Source organism: Dipodomys merriami, unplaced genomic scaffold (assembly GCF_024711535.1).
Source record: "Dipodomys merriami isolate MVZ:Mamm:240054 unplaced genomic scaffold, mDipMer1.0.p SCAF_19, whole genome shotgun sequence".
Taxonomy (NCBI): domain Eukaryota; kingdom Metazoa; phylum Chordata; class Mammalia; order Rodentia; family Heteromyidae; genus Dipodomys; species Dipodomys merriami.
Genome location: NW_027203270.1, coordinates 27,879,676 through 27,899,086, shown reverse-complemented (window position 1 = coordinate 27,899,086; position 19,411 = coordinate 27,879,676). Strand labels below are relative to the sequence as shown.

Below are 19,411 nucleotides of genomic sequence, written 5' to 3'. Positions count from 1 at the left end.
TCGTAGAAACTTTTTTGTGTGTCAGTTTTGGGGCTTGAACTCTGGGCTTAGGCGCTGTCCCTCATCAGCTCAAGGCTAGTGCTCTGCCACATGAGCCACAGTGCCACTCCCATTTTTCTGGTGATTTATTGGACATTAGAGTCTCATGGAGGGGCTGGGAAGGTGGCTCAGTGGTAGAGTGCTTTCCTTGCATGCATGAGACCCTGAGTTTGATTCCTCAGCACCATATAAGCAGAAAAAGCTGGAAGTGGTGCTGTGGCTCAAGTGGTAGCTAGCCTTGAGCTGAAAAGCTGAGGGACAGTGCCCAGGCCCAGAGTTCAAGCCCCACTATGGACAAAAAAAAAAAAAAAAAAATAGAGTCTCATGGATGTTCCTGTCTGGGCTTTGAACCATGATCCTCAGATCTCAGCCTCCTGGGTAGCTAGGATTACAGGAGTGAGCCACAGGTGCCTGGCTCTGAACATTTCATTGTCTCTCTTTTTTTTTAGTCTGAAACTGAGACTCGAACTCAGTATCTGACACTTTTGCTCATTGCTTTCCTTTCACCCTAAGTAAGAAAAGGTTAGCTTCTATTTCTTTCATCACACTGGAAGTTTCATCCCCACATGGAGATGGAGAAAAGAAAAGCCTAACTTTATTTAATAGAAAGGCAACAAAAAGGCAGGGCACTGGTGTCTCATGCCTGTAATCCTAGCTACTCAGGAGGCTGAGATCTGAGGGATCATGCTTCAAAGCCCGCCCAGGCAGGAAAGTCTATGAGACTCTTATTTCCAATTAACCAGCAGAAAATCAGAAGTGGAACTGTGGCTCAAGTGGTAGAGTGCTCACCTTGAGCTGAAGAGCTGAGGGACAGCACCTAGGCTTAAAGTTCAAGCCCCACAACTGACAAACAACAACAACAAAAGCAGAAATGATTTGTTTGCAATTTAAAGCCCACATAGAGGAAGGGTTGACTTGGTCATCATCTCAATGCTTATGAAATAAATATCCTAATGGTATACTTTCCAGAGCCCAAAGGAAGCAGTGGTGGTTACAGCTCTGGAGCCGCTGCTCTGCAGCCCAAGGGAGGGCTCTTCCAAGGAGGAGTGCCGAAGCTCCGGCCTGTGGGAGCCAAGGACAGCCCAGGTATCTGATAAGTACTTCCCCAGGAAATTTCCGAAGCACATTAGATTCTGATTTGTCCCAAGTGGACCTTCCTGGGTTAATAACTGGCTAAAGGGAGGAGAAATTGATGGGAGCAGAGACAGAATTATAGTGCAAAATAAGAGCATATGAAGTAGAACATTATTAGCTGGGTCCCAGTGGCTCCGGACTGTAATCCTAGCTACTCAGGAGGCTGAGATCTGAGGATCATGGTTCAAAGCCAGCCTGAGCAGGAAAAAGTCTGTGAGCCTCTTAACTCCAATTAACCACCAGAAAACTGGAAATGGCGCTGTGATTCAAAGTGGTAGAGCACTAGTCTTGAGTGAAAAAACTCAGGGACGATGCCCAGAGCTTGAATTCAAGCACCACAAACAACCAATCAAAACAAACAAACAAAAAGAACATTATTTAGCCTTTAAACAGAAGGAATTTCTGCCAGGCACCAGTGGCTCACGCCTTAATCCTAGCTACTCAGGAGACTGAGATCTGAGGTTCATAGTTCAAAGCCAGCCCAGGCAGGAAAGTCCGTGTGACTCTTACCTCCAATAAACGACTCAGAAAACCGGAAGTGGCGCTGTGGCTCAAGTGGTAGAGCACTAGCCTTGAACTGAAGAGCTGAGGAACAGTGTTCAGGCCCAGAGTTCAAGCCCCATGACCAAAAACAAACAAACAAACAAACAAACAAAGCAAAAAACAACAACAACAAAACCAGAAGGAATTTCTGTCATTTGTGACAACTTGAATAAACCTGGAGGATATTATATTGAGTGAAGTAAGCTAGGCTTACAGAAAGGCAAACGTGTGATTTCACTTAAATTGAGATGGAAAATGAACTTAGTAGAGAATAGAATGTTGATAAAGGTGAAGGGTAGGAAATATGGAGATACATGCCTTCATCTAGAAAGAAAAAGTGTTAGTAGTCTACACGGCATGATGGCCATAGTTAATAATAATAATCATAGTTACTTAAGCTACTCAGGAGGCTGAGATCAGAAGACTTGAGGTTCAAAGCTAGCCCAGGCATAAAAAGTCTGGAAGACTCGATCTCCAATTAACCAACAAAAAGCTGAGCTGACACTGGATGCTGGTGACTCAATATCCATAATCCTAGCTAGTCAGGAAGCTGAGATCTAAAGCCAGCCTAGACAGACAAACTGAGACCCTGATCTCAAATTAACCGGCAAAAAGCCAGAAGTGAAGCTGTAGCTCAAGTGGTAGAGTGACAGCTCAAGTGGTAGAGTGACAGCTGTGAGTAAAAAAGCTGGGGCTGGGAAGGTAGCTCAGTGGTAGAGTGCTTGCCTCGCATGCGTGAGGCCTTGGGTTTGATTCCTCATCAGCGCCATATAAACAGAAAAAGCTGGAAGTGGCACTGTGGCTCAAGTGGTAGCGAGCTAGTCTTGAGCCGAAGAGCTGAGGGACAGCACTCAAGCCCAGAGTTCATGCCCCATGACCAAAAAAAAAAAAAAAAAAAAGCTGAGTGGGTATGTGAAACCTAGAGTTCAAGCTTCAAAAAATTGGCTGGAAAGCCTGGCACCAGTGGCTTATACCTATCATCCTAGCTAATCCCGAGGTAAGATCTGAGGATCACAGTTCAAAGCCAGCCGGGGCAGGAAAGTCCATGAAACTTATCTTCAATTATCCACCAGAAAACCAGAAGTGGCACTGTGGCTCAAATGGTAGAGCGCTCACCTTGAACTGAAAAGTTCAGGGACAGCACCCAGGCCCAGGGTTCAAGCCCCATAACTGAAAGAAAAAAAAAAGAATTGGCTGAAAGCATAGCTTAAGCGATAGAGTCCCAGTCAAGTAAGTTCAAGGCCTGAATTCAAACCCTGGTACTAGCAAAAATAAATAAATGTGAAAACGTGTGTATGTGTGAGTAATATTTTTTAATGGACTCTGAGCTTGAAACCAGATTAAAATTCAGGACTAGAGTTTAAGATGCAACTCATTAGTAGAGTGGGTAGTGCTTTGTATGCATTTCCAGCTCAGCAAACAAATTGGCCCAAAACTATGCAGTTACTTCCCCTACTGCTGTGCCCATTGTACTAAGGAGATCAGGTGTGGAGAGACTGACACATCTTCAGTTCTGTTGACCTGTGTTGTCTGGTGTATTTATAGAGAACCCAGCTGGTAAGCCAGCACTACAGATCCCCAGTTCTCGAGCAGCTGCGCCAAGGCCTCCAGTGTCTGCAGCCAGCGGACGTCCTCAAGATGACACAGACAGCAGCAGAGCTTCTCTTGCAGAACTGCCCCGGATGCAGAGACCCTCTTTGCCGGACCTCTCTCGGCCCAATACTACCAGTAGTACGGGCATGAAGCACAGCTCCTCTGCTCCTCCCCCACCACCTCCAGGGCGGCGAGCCAATGCACCCCCTACACCCCTGCCTATGCATAGCAACAAAGCCCCAGCCTACAACAGAGAAAAACCCTTGCCTCCAACTCCTGGACAGAGGCTCCACCCTGGTCGAGAGGGACCTCCTGCTCCGCCCTCAGTCAAGCCACCTCCTTCCCCTGTGAATATCAGAACAGGACCAAGTGGCCAGTCTCTGGCTCCACCTCCTCCGCCTTACCGCCAGCCTCCTGGGGTCCCCAATGGACCCTCCAGTCCCACTAATGAGTCAGCCCCTGAGCTGCCACAGAGACACAATTCTTTGCATAGGAAGACACCAGGGCCTGTGAGAAGCCTAGCGCCTCCTCCACCCACCTCTGCCTCCTCGTTACTGAGTAATAGGCCACCTCCCCCAGCCCGAGACCCTCCCAGTAGGGGAGCAGGTAAGTAAGTGCTCAGAAGCATCTTTTTTTTTTCTTACAAGTTTATCTTTTTACTCCTTTCCCCAAAGTATCCCTTCAGTGATGTAGAGAATAACAATTTATATATTCATCCGCCTGGTTTATATAAAGTATGATGTAGAGAAATCAAATCAGAGAGGAAGAGAAGAGAATATACTGGGGATAGAGTAATGTTTTGAATTGGGGAGTATGGTGACAATGTGATAATGACCTGAAGAAAATAATGAAGTCCCATAATTATCTGACAGAACAGCTGTAGCAGGCAGTGGAACAAACAAATAAAAAGGCACTGAGGCAGGAATATTCTTAACACTGGGATAGTAGGAAGGAAGTCACTGTGATAGGACTAGATTGAATGAGGGGTCAATGGCAAGAGCAGAAGTGAGAGAGCTCAGTCTCCCTGAGAGACCATTATAGGACTTAGAGCTGAACCACATGTGAGATGAGAAGCCACTGAGGGCTTCCAAAAGAGAATTAGTATGACAAAATCATTAGTGTCTGTGTTCAGAACAGACTGTGGCAAAAGGAGGCCACACAGGAGACTGAGCAGGTGGGTAGGACTACAGAGGGATCACTTGAGCACAGACATCTGGGTGACTTGATGACATCTTGCCTGAACACTTCCCACAACCTCCAGGAAGAAAGGAAGAGGGAAGGGAAGAAAGGGAAAGAAAACAGAATGTAAGGAATGGAAGGAGAGGAATGTAGAAATCTCTTAAGGAGTTTGCTGTGAAGACCTGGGTAGGTGTGTGTTTGTGTAAATAAGTAATAAAATGGTGGGTATGGGTTGTGAGTTGAGGTTTTCTCTCCAAGATGGGAGAGCTGGTTGCTGATGGATTGGGTAGCCTAAAATGAGTGAAGAGGGGAAGATTGAACTTCCTATGAGGGAACAAACTGTCTGAGCCTAGTCTTTGAGGAGGTGAAAGGAGATGGAATTTGATCCACACATGGGAATACATAGTTCTTCATAATAACAGCAGGGAAGGCAAAGCATATAGGCATAGAAGCAAATAGGTAATTGGCAAAATGGTAGGAACATGTTAAAAAGGTTCTAATTTTCTTGTTTCTTCAGTGAAATAGAATGCAAGAAAATTAGCTGTGTATGAGGCCAGAGGAAAAAAGGAGAGATTTTAAAAATATTTTTATTATTTTTATGTAGTTGTATACAGGAGATGTCATTCAACAAAGTAGTTTATGAGTCCAGTGCATCTTGATCAATGAGAGAGGACAATTTAAGGAGAGAGAAGAAGGCATGAAGTCCTCGTGTGAGGCGTGAGAGAGTAAAGAGACTGGGAAGTATGCCTGGATAGGCAGCCACAGAAAGGGCCTGCCTGAGATCAGGGGACATTCCAAGAGAGTAATCTGCATGGTGTGTGTTTAGCTGCCATTTCTAGGTACAGGAAGGGACCCAAATTGTATTTAACTAGTACTTGGATTTTGTGATCCCAAGGAAGAGTGAGGTAGGAGAGGGAATAACTTATGTAATGGATTGATTTTAATAATAGACCATTAGTGCTTAAATTGGAGGAGGAGAGAATTAAGGGACCACAGAAAGAGTTGGAGAGATTCTGTGATCTCTTTTATTTTTATTTTATTTTATTTTTTTTGGGTCTGGTTGTGGGCCTGAACTCTGGGCCTGGGCGCTGTCCCTCAGCTCTTCAGCTCAAGGCTAGCGCTCTACCACTTGAGCCACAATGCCACTTCCGGCCTTTTTTTTCTGCTTATGTGGTGCTGAGGAATCCAACCCAGGGCCTCATGCATCCAAGGCAAGCGCTCTACCACTGAGCCACCTTCCCAGCCCCTGAACTTTTATTTTGTAGTCAGTCTCTACAGATACAGAACAGTGATTAAGAAGTTAAGTCATTGGGCCTGTTGGTGCACATGTAGTCTAAGTTACTGAGAAGGCTAAGAATTGATTGAGACTAGAAATTTGGGACCTTCCTGGGCAAGGCAATTTAAGAAAAAGCGTTATGTCATTAAAAAGCATGTATTAGGGGCTGGGAAGGTGGCTCAGTAGTAGAGCGCTTGCCTTGCATGCATGAGGCCCTGGGTTCGATTCTTCAGCAGCACATAAGAAAAAAGAAAAAAGCCAGAAGTGGTGCTGTGGCTCAAGTGGTAGAGCATTAGCCTTGAGCTGAATAGCTAAGGGACAGTGCCTAGGCCCAGAGTTCAGGCCTCACGGCCGGACCCCCCCCCCAAAAAAAAGCATGTATTATAAGCCCATTATTCCCTGGTGCCTGTGGCTCATGCCTCTTATCCTAGCTACTCAAAAGGCTGAGATCTAAAGATCTGGGAAACTCTTATCTCCAATTTACCCCACAAAAAGCTGCAAGTGGAGCTGTGACTCAAAGTGGTGGAGTACTTAGTCTTGAGCAAAAAAAGCTCAGGGATGGTGCCCAGTCCCTAAGTTCAAGCCCAAGGACTAGGGGAGAGAGGGAGGGAGGGAGAGAGAGAGAAAGAGCAGGAGAGGAGAGAGGGAAGAGGGAAGAAGAGAAAGAAGGGAAGAGAAAGAAAAGAAAGAAAGAAAGAAAGAAAGAAAAAGAAAATAGAGTTCTTCATGTGAGCAAAGTCCATGACTTTCTAACCCCACCCAGTAATAGAAGCAGAGAAAAACGTGTGTGGGTTAAGCTGAGGAGGTTTAAACATCTGTAGACTATACACATTTTTCTTCCCTCTGGTTTCTTTGGATGAATTTGAAGTTAAGGGCTATTCTCTTCTGTCCCTTAGCCACCACTAATGTTGAGATCTGCAGGAGGTCTTAGCTTGCTTCTTGTGTAAGTGAGCAGAGATCTTTTAGTCCAAGTTCTTTTGAGTATTGGCTATATTTGTTGTATGATGTTGAGCAAATTGCACTGACTATCTGAGTTGTTGCCTCATCTATAAACTAAAAAGTATACTACTGGTTTTGTGTAAAAGGCTTCTAAGTAGTTCTTGGACTTAACTGTTAAATCACATCAGAGCACTATTAATGTGATGGTGTACTTTTTGTTTCCTTTTTTTTTAACCATTTTTTGGGGTTCGTTTGTTTGTACCAGTAGTTGGGCTTGAATTCAGGGCCTGAGTGCTGTCCCTTAGCTTTTTCACCCATAGCTGGCTCTCTCTACCAGCCACAGCTCAGTTTCTAGCCTTTTGTTAGCTTATTGGAGATAAGAGTCTGATGGAATTTTCTGCCTGGGAGTTGTGATTCTTAGATCTCAGGCTCTTGAGTTGTTAGGATTACAGACGTAAGTCAGTGGTGCCAGCTTAATTTTTGTTTCTATGTAAAGAATTTACATTTGAGAAGTTATAGAGTCTTTTGGACTTTAAAGCAAACCAGAAATTTGACCTTCATCCATAGTTTATTCCCTACATTTGCCTTCTGCAGAGTAAAATACTGCCTTTACAATTTCTTTTATTTTTAAACTCAGAACATTATGTTTGTTAGGCAGGCTGTATACCAATTAAGCCATACTTCCAGTCCCAAATACTGTCCTTTTGAAGGATAATTTAAAAGGTAGAGAAACAGCCAGGTGACAGTGGCTCAAATCTATAATTTTGTCTATTCAAGAGGCTAAGATATGGAAGATCACAGTTCAGAATCAACCTGGACAGAAAAAAAGTTTGTAAGACTTCACGAAAATAAACAGCAGCTGTGGTTGAGGTGATAAATTCTCCATCATGAACAAGCAAGCTGAGAAGGCCCTGAGTTTAAGCATGGCAAAAAATAAAATAGTGCCAGGTATCAGTGGTTCACGCCTGTAATCCTAGCTACTCAGGAGGCTGAGATCTGAGGATCTCAGTTCAAAGCCAGCACAGACAGAAAATTCTGTAAGACTCTTACCTCCAATAAACCACTCAGAAAACTGGAATTGGCTCTGTGGCTCAAGTGGTAGAGTTGAGGGACAGTGTTCAGGCCTAGAGTTCAAGCCCCAGGACCGACCAAAAAAAAATTTAATAATAATGGTAAAATGATAAAAAATAATTAAGAAGCCGGGCGCTGGTGGCTGACGCCTGTAATCCTAGCTACACAGGAGGCTGAGATCTGAGGATCGCGGTTCAAAGCCAGCCCGGGCAGGAGAGACCGTGAGACTCCTATCTCCAATAAACCACCAGAAAACCGGAAGTGGCGCTGTAGCTCAAGTGGTAGAGCGCTCGCCTTGAGCTGAAGAGCTGAGGGACAGCGCTCAGGCCCGGAGTTCAAGCCCCACGACCGACCAAAAAAAAAAAATTAAGAATTTCTATCATTTTTCCCCTTAAAATTGGTGTTATTGGTCGGGTGCTGGTGGCTCATGCCTGTAATCATAGCTACTCAGGAGGCTGAGATCTGAGGATTGTGGTTCTAAGCCGGCCTGGGCAGGAAAGTCCGTGAGACTCTTATCTCCAATTAAACACCAGAAAACTGGAAGTGGTACTGTGGCTCAAGTGCTAGAATGCTCGCCTTGAGCTGAAGAGTTGAACTCTGCCCAGGCCCAGAGTTCAGGCCCCACAACCAACCAAAAAACAAAAAAAAAAAATTGGTGTTATTAGCTGGGAGTTGTATAAATATAATTCTGCTACTCAGAAAGTTGAGACAAGAAGCCAGGCACTGGTGGCTCATGCCTGTAATCCTAGCTACTCAGGAGGCTGAGATCTGAGGATCATGGTTCAAAGCCAGCCCAGACAAGGAAAGTCCTTAAGACTTTTATTTCCAATAAACTACTAGAAAACCGGAAGTGGCACTGTAGCTCAAGCGATAGAGCACTCACCTTGAGCTGAAGAGCTGAGGGACAGCGCCCAAGCCCAGAGTTCAAGCCCCACGACCGACAAAAAAACAAAAAGAAGAAGGTTGAGGCAAGAGGATCATGAATTTGAGGCCAGCCTGGACTACCTAGCAAGACCTTATCTGCAAAAAAAAAAAAAAAAAAAAAAAAAATTGCAGGGTACTGGTGACTTACACCTGTAATCCTACCTACTCAGGAGGCTGAGATCTGAGGATCATGGTTCAAAGCCAGTCTTTGAGACTCTTATGTCTAATTAACCACTAGAAACTGGAAGTGTTGCTGTGGCAAAGTGGTAGAGCGCTGGCTTTGAACCATATAGTTCAAGGATGAAGCCCAGACCCCGAGTTCAAGCCCATAACCAACCAACAAACAAAAAAGATCATCTTGGATTCCAAATGAGGAATTCCTACCTAATTTTTTTTTTCAAACTGACTTTTTTTTAGGACTCTTTTTTTTTTTTTTTTTTTCCTGGCCCTGTTACTTGAAACAGTCTTAAAATTGAATCGGACAAAGAACTTGGAAGCTCATTGGACAGACCTTGTGTCTTTTCTCTTTGTCCCTCTTCCCTTACCAGCTTCACCCAAGCCTAATTATTTTGAATTTTAATTGCAGCTCCTCCACCCCCACCACCCATGATCCGAAATGGTGCCCGGGATGCTCCCCCTCCACCCCCACCATACCGAATGCATGGGTCAGAACCCCTGAACAGAGGAAAGCCCCCACCGCCACCCTCAAGGACACCAGCTGGTCCACCCCCTCCTCCTCCACCACCTCTGAGGAATGGCCACAGAGATTCCATCACTACTGTCCGGTCTTTTTTGGGTAAGTCATTGCTCTTTTGTCCCATGGTTCCTGTGTAACTTTCTCTCATTCACTGCCTTGGCTGCCAGGCAACTATTGGGTGGGAATGGCCACACCATAGTTTTCTCGAGGCATTTCTTTACCTGACTTCCATCCTCAGACCTCTACACACCATCCATTGACATCTTTCCTTGCATAGATTGTAGGACTGATTGCTTTGCAATAGATTGAAGTAAAGTTAGCAGGTATCATGCTAACTTTAAAGATATTTTCAAGCCTTCCAAGGATCATTGTTGCTGGCCAGTTTTTATGTCAGAGATGGTATCCTCTTCAGATTAGTCAGACATCCTAGAATTACGTATCGTAGGAAGGAGAGCTACTTTCCGGCTCTTTAAAAACTAACAAAGCCCGGCACCAGTGGCTCATGCCTGTAACCCTAGCTACTCAGGAGGCTGAGATCTGAGGATTGAGGTTCAAAACCAGCCCAGGCAGGAAAGGCCATGAGACTTTTTGTTGTTGTTGTTGTATTTTTTTTTGGGTCCGGTCATGGGGCCTGAACTCTGGGTCTGGGCGCTGTCCCTCAGCTCTTCAGCTCAAGGCTAGCACTCTACCACTTGAGCCACAGCGCCATTTCCGGCTTTTTTCTTTTTGTTTATATGGTGCTGAGGAATCGAACCCAGGGCCTCATGCATGCAAGGCAAGAGCTCTACCACTGATCCATCTTCCCAGCCCTGAGACTTTTATCTCCAGTAATGATCAGAAAACCAGAAGTGGCACTGTGGCTCTAGTGGTAGAGTGTTCACCTTAAGCTGAAGAGCTGAGGGACAGTGCCCAGGCCCAGAGTTCAAGCCCTATGACACCCCCCCCCCCAACTAAACAAGCCCAGCACTAATATATCATGCCTATAATCCTAGTTTCTCAGTAGGCTGAGAGCTGAGGATTGAGATTCCGAGCCAGGCAAACAAACTTTGGAGACTCTTTTACAGCTAGCCAGCAAAAAGCTAGACGTGGAGGTTGTTCAAGTCAGAGTACCAGCTGTGAGCAGAAAATCCTTTAAAACTTCAGTTCAAGCCCCAGTACTGCCAACAACAGCAAAAAATGAAAGAAACCTTGGAAATGTCACTAGATACGATTGTGCACACCTGTAATCCCAGCACTCAGTCTGAAGCAGAAGCATTGCAATTGAGACCAGCCTGGGCTACATAGTGAGTGAGGGCAGCCCAGATTGAGACTGTCTCAGACAAATAAAAAACAAAGATTATTGGATAGCTGGACTCTGGTGGCTCATGCCTGTAATCCTAGCTACACAGGAGGCTGAGATCTGAGGATCGTGGTTTGAAGCCAGCCTGGGCAGGAAATTCCCTATGAGACTCTTATCTCCAATTAACAACTTAAAAACCAGAAGTGATGCTGTGGTTCAAAGTAGTAGAGTGCTAGCCTTGAGCAAATGAACTCAGGGACAGTGCCCAGGACCAGCGTTTAAGCCCCATGACTTGGGGGCAGGGAGGGAGGGAGGGAGGAGGTGAGCTGGGTGCTGGTGGCACAAGCCTGTAATACTAGCTCCTCAGGAGTCTGAGATCTGAGAATTTCACTTCAAAGCCAGCCTGAGCAAGAAAGTCCATGAGACTCTTGGATTTCCAATTAGCCACTCAAAAAAAAAAAAAAAAAAAAAAAAGCCAGAAAGGAAGAATTGCTCAAAGTGTTAAGAGTGCTAACCTTGAACACAAAAGCTCCAGACAGCACCCAGGCCCTGAATTCAAGACCTAGACCAGCCCAAAAAAGAGAAGCCCTGGAAATGTAAATTAAACATTAAAGGAATCTTTGAGCCTTCTTGCAGGAGTAGGGACCAGGAGATGGCTGTCTGACTTGTTTTTTTTTTTTTTTTTTGGGTCCGGTCATGGGGCCTGAACTCTGGGCCTGGGCGCTGTCCCTCAGCTCTTCAGCTCAAGGCTAGCGCTGTACCACTTGAGCCACAGTGCCACTTCCGCCTTTTTTCTTTTTGCTTATGTGGTGCTGAGGAATCGAACCCAGGGCCTCATGCATGCAAGGCAAGCACTCTACCACTGAGCCACCTTCTCAGCCCTGTCTGAATTGTTTTGCAGAACAAAAGAACAAAAGGAGAGTAACCTAGGTTGAGTGGGAATTTCCTGGCCAAATCTCTAAGTTAAAGCTGGGTGCCAGCCAGGCACTGGTGGCTCACTCCTGTAATCCTAACTATTCAGGAGGCTGAGATCTGAGGATCATGGTTCAAAGCCAGCCTGGGCAGGAAAAGTCTGTGATCCTCTTTTTTTTTTTTTTTGGGGGGGGGTCCGGTCATGGGCCTGAACTCTGGGCCTGGGCGCTGTCCCTCAGCTCTTCAGCTCAAGGCTAGCGCTCTACCACTTGAGCCACAGCGCCACTTCGGGCTTTTTTCTTTTTGCTTATGTGGTGCTGAGGAATCGAACCCAGGGCCTCATGCATACAAGGCAAGCGCTCTACCACTGAGCCACCTTCCCAGCCCTGTGATCCTCTTATCTCCAATAAACCACCAGAAAACTGGAAGTGGCGCTGTAGCTCAAGTGGTAGAGTGCTCGCCTTGAGCTGAAGAGCTGAGGGACAGTGCCCAGGCCCAGAGTTCAAGCCCCACGACCGACAAAAAAAAAAAAAAAAGCTCAGGGACAGTGCCCAGGCCCTGAATTCAAGCCCCAGAACCTGCACTCCTCCCACCCCCAAAAAGAAAGAAACCTTGGTTTAGGGGCTGGGAAGGTGGCTCACTGGTAGAGTGCTCTCATTGAATGCATGAGGCCCTGGGTTTGATTCCTGAGGACCACAGCAGCAGAAAAAGCTCGAAGTGGCACTGTGGCTCAAGTGGTAGAGTGCTAACCTTGAGGTGAAGAGCTTAGGGACAGCGCCCAGGCACAGAGTTCAGGCCCCGTGACCAACAAAAAAGAAGAAAAAAATCATTTTTACCAGAGGCTGGTGGGTCACTCCTGTAATCCTAGCTACTCAGGAGGCTGAGATCTAAGGATCGCAGTTCAAAGTCAGCCCGGGCAGGAAAGTCAGTGATAATCTTACTTTCAATTATCCACCAGAAAACCGGAAGTGGCACTGTGACTAAAGTGGTAGAACACTGGCCTTGAGCTGAAGAGCTGAGGGACAGCACCCACGCCCAGAGTTCAAGCCCTGTGACCAACAACAACAACAAAAACCTGTGGTTTGGTGGCTGAAACACGCTTTCTATACATCAGGATGCCTGAGGGATTTTTTTGTTGTTGTTGTTGGCTGTGGGGCTTGAACTCTGGGCCTGGACGCTGTCCCTCAGCTCGTCAGCTCAAGGCAAGCGCTCTACCACTTGAGCTACAGCACCACTTCTGGTTTTCTGGTGGTTTATTGGAGATAGGAGTCTCACGGTCTCTCCTGCCCGGGCTGGCTTTGAACCACGATCCTCAGATCTCAGCCTCCGGGGTAGCTAGGATTACAGGCGTGAGCCACCAGCGCCCGGCTTAGAAGGACACTTTTTGTTGTTGGTGGTGGTGGTATTTTTTTTTTTTTTTTATGGGGAAGGTACTGGGGCTTGAACTCAGGATCTGGGCACTGTCCCTTAAATTTTGCTCAAGGCTAGCACTCTTGAGCAACAGCTTCACTTTCTGCTCATTGGTTAATTGGAGGTAAGAGTCACACAGACCTTCCTAGCTGGCTTTGAATGGTGATCCTCAGATCTCAGCCTCCTGAGTAGCTAGGATTACAGGTGTGAGCCACCAGCGCCCGGCTTGCCTGAGGGATTATTAAGCAGAATGGGTGGTAAGAAGTCAGAGGCTTATGGAAGCACAAGGAGGGGCCATGTCAGTTAATATTCTATTCTTTTCACAGATGATTTTGAGTCAAAGTATTCCTTCCATCCAGTAGAAGACTTTCCTGCTCCAGAAGAATATAAACATTTTCAGAGAATATATCCCAGCAAAACAAACCGAGGTGAGAAAGGTAGTAAGGAAAGTTTTTCCTTTATTGCATGAATGTTGAATTTTGTGTTGTCTCCCTCTCTTCTTCCCTCCATCAGAGCTAAGCCTTCTGAGTAGCTAGTATTACAGGCAAGAATCATCAGCTCCAGGCTTGTGGTTTTTAATTATGCTTTAAATATGCTTCTCAACCGGTGCTGGTGGCTCATGCCTGCAATTCTAGCTACTCAGAAGGCTGAGATCTGAGGATCATTTTCAAAGCCAGCCCTGGCAGGAAAGTATGAGACTCTTTATTTCCAATAAACTATTCAGAAAAATCCAGAATTGGTGCTGTGGCTCAAGTGGCAGAGCACTAGACTTGAGCACAAAGAAGCTCAGGGACAATGCCTGGGCACTGAGTTCAAGCCCCAGGACGGGGGAGGGGGTGGTGATGATCTTCTGCTCCTCATCTTTTTTTTTTTTTTTTTTTGGTTGTGGGGCTTGAACTCTGGGCCTGGGAACTGTCCCTGAGCATTCAGCTACGGAGCCACTTCCAGTTTTCTGGTGGTTTATTAGAGATAGTTTCACGGCCTTTCCTGCCCTGCTGTCTCTAAAAAACAAAACAGGCTGGGAGCTGGCAAGTATGATGCCTTGGTTCAGTCCCCAGTATTGGAAAACAGTTATAACAACCAAAAAACCTAATCCCTAGATTTTAAAGGTTTACTTAAAGAGCTCAACTCTCACTTCAAGAATGTTTGTATTATTCAGGGTCTAGTATGTAATCAATATATATGTGTTCGGGTGTTGTTGTTTTTTTTTTTTCCAGCTGCCCGTGGAGCCCCACCTCTGCCACCCATTCTCAGGTGAAGCCTGGTTTGATCCTGTTCCTCAGGAAAAGAATGGACCTCCTCTTCTTCTCAGATGGTCCTGTCCATTCCCCTAAACCTGCATGAGAGCTCCTACTGTGTTTCTCCAGTGCAACCAACCCTGGACTCAAAGCATCCTCCCAGCTCACTTCCATCTATGCAGTTCGTCTCTGGATTTGGTGATTGGACTCTTTCTGTCGGCAGTGGGGTCTTAAGCCCTACATCTGTCCCACTTCTAGCAAGTCCTGCCAGTCTGTGTCTCCTGCTTTCCCTGGGGAAAGGTGCCTTGTGGTGGATGGACTCATTGTTGGGCAGGATGGAGAATGCTGCTCCTCTGTGTTCTTATCCAGTGTGGGGAAGCTTGGTGGGTGCATTATATTCCATTGTTTAGGAAGAAGCTGGCATAGCCAGGACTTCTGGGAGAGGGACATTTATAGTGAGGCAGGAAAGGAATGTACAGACAAGTGATCTGTTTTAAAGGTCAGGTTTGGAGAAAGGACAAGGATATGGCTCTGCTTTATTTTTAGGGGCATTTTAGGTTTTGTTCTCATCCCCCCCTCCCCCATTCCAGGGATAGGTTGAATATACACACTAAATACTAATCAATTAAACTAAATATTTAAAAAAGAAAAGGGTGAAATAAGCTGAGGATCAGTTTAGAGCTAGTCAGTTCTTCTGCATCTAAGGGACCAGGAGCCATTCAAGTCCTCTGGGACTCCCTGCCCCCTTTCCTCAGGGTACTAGGTTGAAGGATGTTCCCCCCACCCTCCCTGTCCTCATCCTGCCAAGAGGAAAGTCACTTTTGCCAGGGGCATCATTCAGTTATGATGCACAAATTCCAAAAACTTCTGGTGGGAGATAGGGAGATATTGCCTGGGTCTTAACCTCCACCTCAAGTCTGCCTCAGTTTTTCTGACTGACCTTGAAGTGATCATTGGTTTTGAGTCAGTCAGCTCCAGAATGATTAAAAAGGCAAGGAGGAGATACCCTTCTTTCATGGGAGAATCTGGCTCTGGGTGGAATACAAAGGACTTGACGGCCTGCTTATAATGAAAAGTTGACAGTCGGCCTGACTGAGCAGGCTCTTCCTTCCTTTATTCTCACTTGCCTAGAGTGCAGGGGCTAATGACAAATTAGGACAGGTTGAGGAGCCAGGAGAAGCTGGGAGGGATAATTCAGTATTCCTGTAGGCCAAGAAGCACAAAGACGTCAGTGAAGTTTGCCTCCTTAAGATAGGTCTTCTGTTGGCAGCCGGCATTATGTTGTTTCCTTGTCTTCCAGGCCCTAGTTAAAGAGCACAGGAAACATAGGTGGTATGTCTGAAGTTGGATAATGAGACAATGACTGTCCTTTCTCCAATAGCAGGATGGGGCTCCTGGACACCACAAACCAAATGAGTTTGATATAGCCATTGCCACATGCCCAGGCTGCTTTAGGCTTGGCCTGAGAGCAGGGAGACCGAGCTTGAAATGTGTAGGGCATTCCAGTTAAGAACTTTAACCAGACCCATCACAGGCTTAACTTGCCTTAGGGATCCTTATAATCTATTGGATCACAGGCTAAGGATCTGTCCTGATTCCTGGTAAAAGTCCAAATCTTCCTAGTGGTAGGTGAGGGAGGACTCAAGTTATTCAGAGTCTCTTATCTTTTTCCATCTCCTGGATCACATGGACTCTTGTGACAGACTACAGTTATATCTGTCACCAACCTTTTTCTAATCATTCATTATTTATTCTTTTTTTTTTCCAAATCTGTTAGCAGTTACCTCCCAGAAGTATCCCCAGAATCCTGCCGTGAGTAGAGGTGAGAGGGGAGTACAAGAGTTGATACTGCAGCAGAATTCCAGGGTAGATGCTAACGCATTTCTGAACTTTGACTGTGAAGTCTTCCCATTTATTTTTGAAATGGGAGTTGATGCCTTTTGTACAATGTTCTCAAAGTGTATTTTTTTTTAATCCTTTACTCAAATATAGAGCATCAAGATGTGTATCACAAATAAAGCCAAACCCCAGCTTTTCATTGGGGCTGAATCTTCCTCCCCATGACCTGCTGCTGCCCCTCCCATTCCCCAGCATTTGGACTGTGTTACATGGGTACTGGTTGTATTTGCATTGTCTTTGCCTCATGAAAAAAATGGGGGATTGGAAAAAAAAAAACAAAAAAACAAAAACCAACAACAAAAAAGGCCTGGGTCTAGATATAATCAAATGACTTTTCTCCTTCAGAGCATGTTGATGACACAACACCTACTGAAATCTCTTTTGCCTTATCCATTATTGGGTCCCTCTGAATAACAGATTTATTGCCATGTATATTTGCTATTGAAGGTGGGAATATGATACTCATAGTTCTTGGTCTATTTTGTATGTTTTACAAAGCTTGTAATGTAGGTTTAAGGTGCGCTGGCTGCAAGAGCACTTAAACGTCTCACCTTTTAAACTGCTTTTTCTCTGCTTGCAGGAGTGTTGTCCCTTCAGTGGAAGATCGGGTGGTCTCATGTTGAGGCTGTTACCCAGTCCTCTTAACTCCCCTGTCCCCTCCCAGACAAAAGAGACATCACCCAGCTAAATATCAAGAAGCTGTACTAACAACAGCTCTTGTGTGGGTTTGTGTTTATGATATTTTTCTCTAGTGAGAAAAAAACTTAGTAGTCGTTTCTTACTGCTCTGTCTGGAAGTAGGACAGTGCCTCCAAGGTTTTAAATAATCTAGATGCCTCATTCTCCTTCTCTGGTCACTTAACCTGGACCAAAGCACTTTGATATTCCAGGTGTGTTTTTCTCCTGGGGATTTGCTCCAGCTGTAAAAGTCCAGCATTTTCATAGCCTAGACCAACAGAGTAAGTTAGCGCAGGGCTATCCCAGCTGATGACAAGCATTCTGGGTCCAGGAGTCTATTATGGACTTATAAACCTGGCAAAGGCAAGGAGAGTAAGGAGAGTAGTCACTGGCCATTGCACTGGGGAAATGCCCTCACACTTAGCTTCCCAGCTCAAAACCCAGATTTACCTCCAGGGAGAGAGATGAGGAAAAAAAAATTGTAAATAGACTTGCTACAGAGCAACTCAGGGTTGGGGTATGTTTTAATTCTCCTGATCACTTGAAATAATCTGTAGGCTGAGTGCTTATGAGGGTGGGGAAGAAGTGTGACTCCAGGGTCCATCCCTTCTGTGAAACTCTGGGTGGAGGATTGGGCATCAAAGGCCCTTTGATGGCACCACACTGAGCTGTCCGTCCTTCTGGAAATCCCACCTACAATCAGCTGCAAATCAGATTCTTCACATGCCAGTTGAAGTCTTGATTTTCCTTTTGAATCTCAGTCCCTGGCTATGTGGTCAAGGTGGCTTTCTGTTAAGCTGCCCTAGTTTAGGGAATGGGAGGAAAGAGAAGAGAGAGGGGCATTACAACTCTGCCTTCAAGACTCATCTCTTAAAGACAAAATAAAACAAAACTGTAACCACTTTCAAAATCACATGCAAAAAGAAAAAAAAAAGAGCTAACTTTAATTGAAGGAAAGGTTTGGTTCCATTCAGCTCCACGTCATTGTGCCTTTACTTGTGTTAGATTTCTGTGCTTTCTTCCTTTTCCCTCTTTAAAGTTATTAAAATCTTCCTTGACAACAGCTGTTTCCTTCTTTCTACTCTTGTTTCTGACAGATTAGTTCCACTGGTGGCAAAGGGGCATATACCCTTCATATGTCTAACCTTTGTCCTTTCCAACAGTGACCAGCATGGACATAATAGTCAACACTGAATAAAAGACTAGAATGTGTGTGTGGGCTTGTGCACACATGTGTGTGTGTGTGTGTGTGCGTGCGCGCGCGCACGCGCGTGTGTGCGTGCATGAGAGAGAGAGAGACCATCCATCTGCATGTGGATCCATTTCTTTTTTAAAATAATTTATTGTGATTTATTTTGGAGTTATATTCTGATTACAGTGCTCCCTCTCCCACATAGCACTGATTTTTTTCCCCCTTCTCTAAAATGTATAATCTAGTCTCAGGTTGGATTCTTTGGTACATTTCCTTTTTTCTGGATGCCATGCAGTTGAATTAAACCTTGCTTTTAAGAACAAAACCTGTAAATTGTGTAGTACATACTCTTGACTGGAATACCGCTTCAAGAGGGAGCAGAGGGGTGGAAACCTGTTGGCTTATCTGGGTAAGTGTGGTAATTTGATTTCAGGTCTCCTGAAAAAACCTGTATGTATTGATTTGAGCAGTGGAAGTATCTGCAGCTTGCCATAGGTCTATTTTCCTACTGGGTTTTGAAAATGAGTTAAGCCATGATGACCTGCAGATTCTGACTTCATTTTCTGTTTTCTCCTTAACTTCCTTTTCCCCATGATTTCAGGAAGCCTAAAAGGTTCCCTAGCCTTAGGCCTCCCCTTGTATCTCATAATGATTCTTTTTGTCTCTGTTGCATGGCTGATTTTTGCATGGACAGTGGAAGAAAAGATAGGGACAGGGCCTTCAGGCTCATGTATATCCATGTTTATGTGAGTATCAGCCAGATTTCTTCACTGCTTTTTTTTAAGCTAAAATCGTAGCAGGTTTTCTTGAACTTTGACTTCAGGTGTAAAAAATTCAACCAGTCATTCTTTGCTTACTGTGATCTGCTGACATAATAACCACTAAGATTTAATGAGCTTAACTTGCACTTCATTATTAGCAAAGGTCTTGGAATTATTTTCCATACTGATTCATAATGGGTGTGTGTATGAATCACTCTCATAGTTTAGATATAAAAACATATGAAGGGAGAGGGGAAAAGGACTCATTTTCATCCATACTTACCAGATTGGCTGAATTCCTGATTATTTGACCCATCATTGTCATTAATATGATTAATAAACTACCTATTTATTGATTTAATTGTACTTCCTGACTTTTTAAAGTCTATTTATAGCCTGCAATTGGAGCTAACCTAAATGGCTCTCATTTTCCTAACCTATAAGTTTTTTCTGTTTCACTAAGATGATACTACACACCACACATACAAGAGGGTGTGTGCGAGTGTGCGGAAGCCAAACAGGTCTTTCCAGTGTGGCTTGATTCCTCCTCCTTGATACTGTATGTGAATTAGGTGATAGGAAACACGCTGGCTCACTCATGCTTACTGAGACACTGTGATATGCCTCAAGTATCTCCTGACCCAGTCC

General features: G+C 45.0%; 1 protein-coding gene across 6 annotated transcripts in view; it reads left to right on the top strand.

Moving 5' to 3' along the window:
* The window catches only part of Wipf2 (WAS/WASL interacting protein family member 2), a 56,104-nt gene extending 36,985 nt beyond the window's left edge, over positions 1-19,119 (top strand). For 5 of the 6 annotated variants that reach the window (XM_070028103.1, XM_070028098.1, XM_070028099.1 and 2 more), the window contains exons 4-8: positions 1,009-1,125; positions 3,262-3,915; positions 9,285-9,494; positions 13,323-13,433; positions 14,214-19,119. In XM_070028103.1, the coding sequence (XP_069884204.1) occupies positions 1,009-1,125; positions 3,262-3,915; positions 9,285-9,494; positions 13,323-13,433; positions 14,214-14,254 (1,133 nt within the window). In that variant the 3' untranslated portion in view covers positions 14,255-19,119. The remainder of the gene's footprint in view (positions 1-1,008; positions 1,126-3,261; positions 3,916-9,284; positions 9,495-13,322; positions 13,434-14,213) is intronic. The other variant, XM_070028104.1, reaches the window with a different exon arrangement.
* Positions 19,120-19,411: the final 292 nt, after the last annotated feature.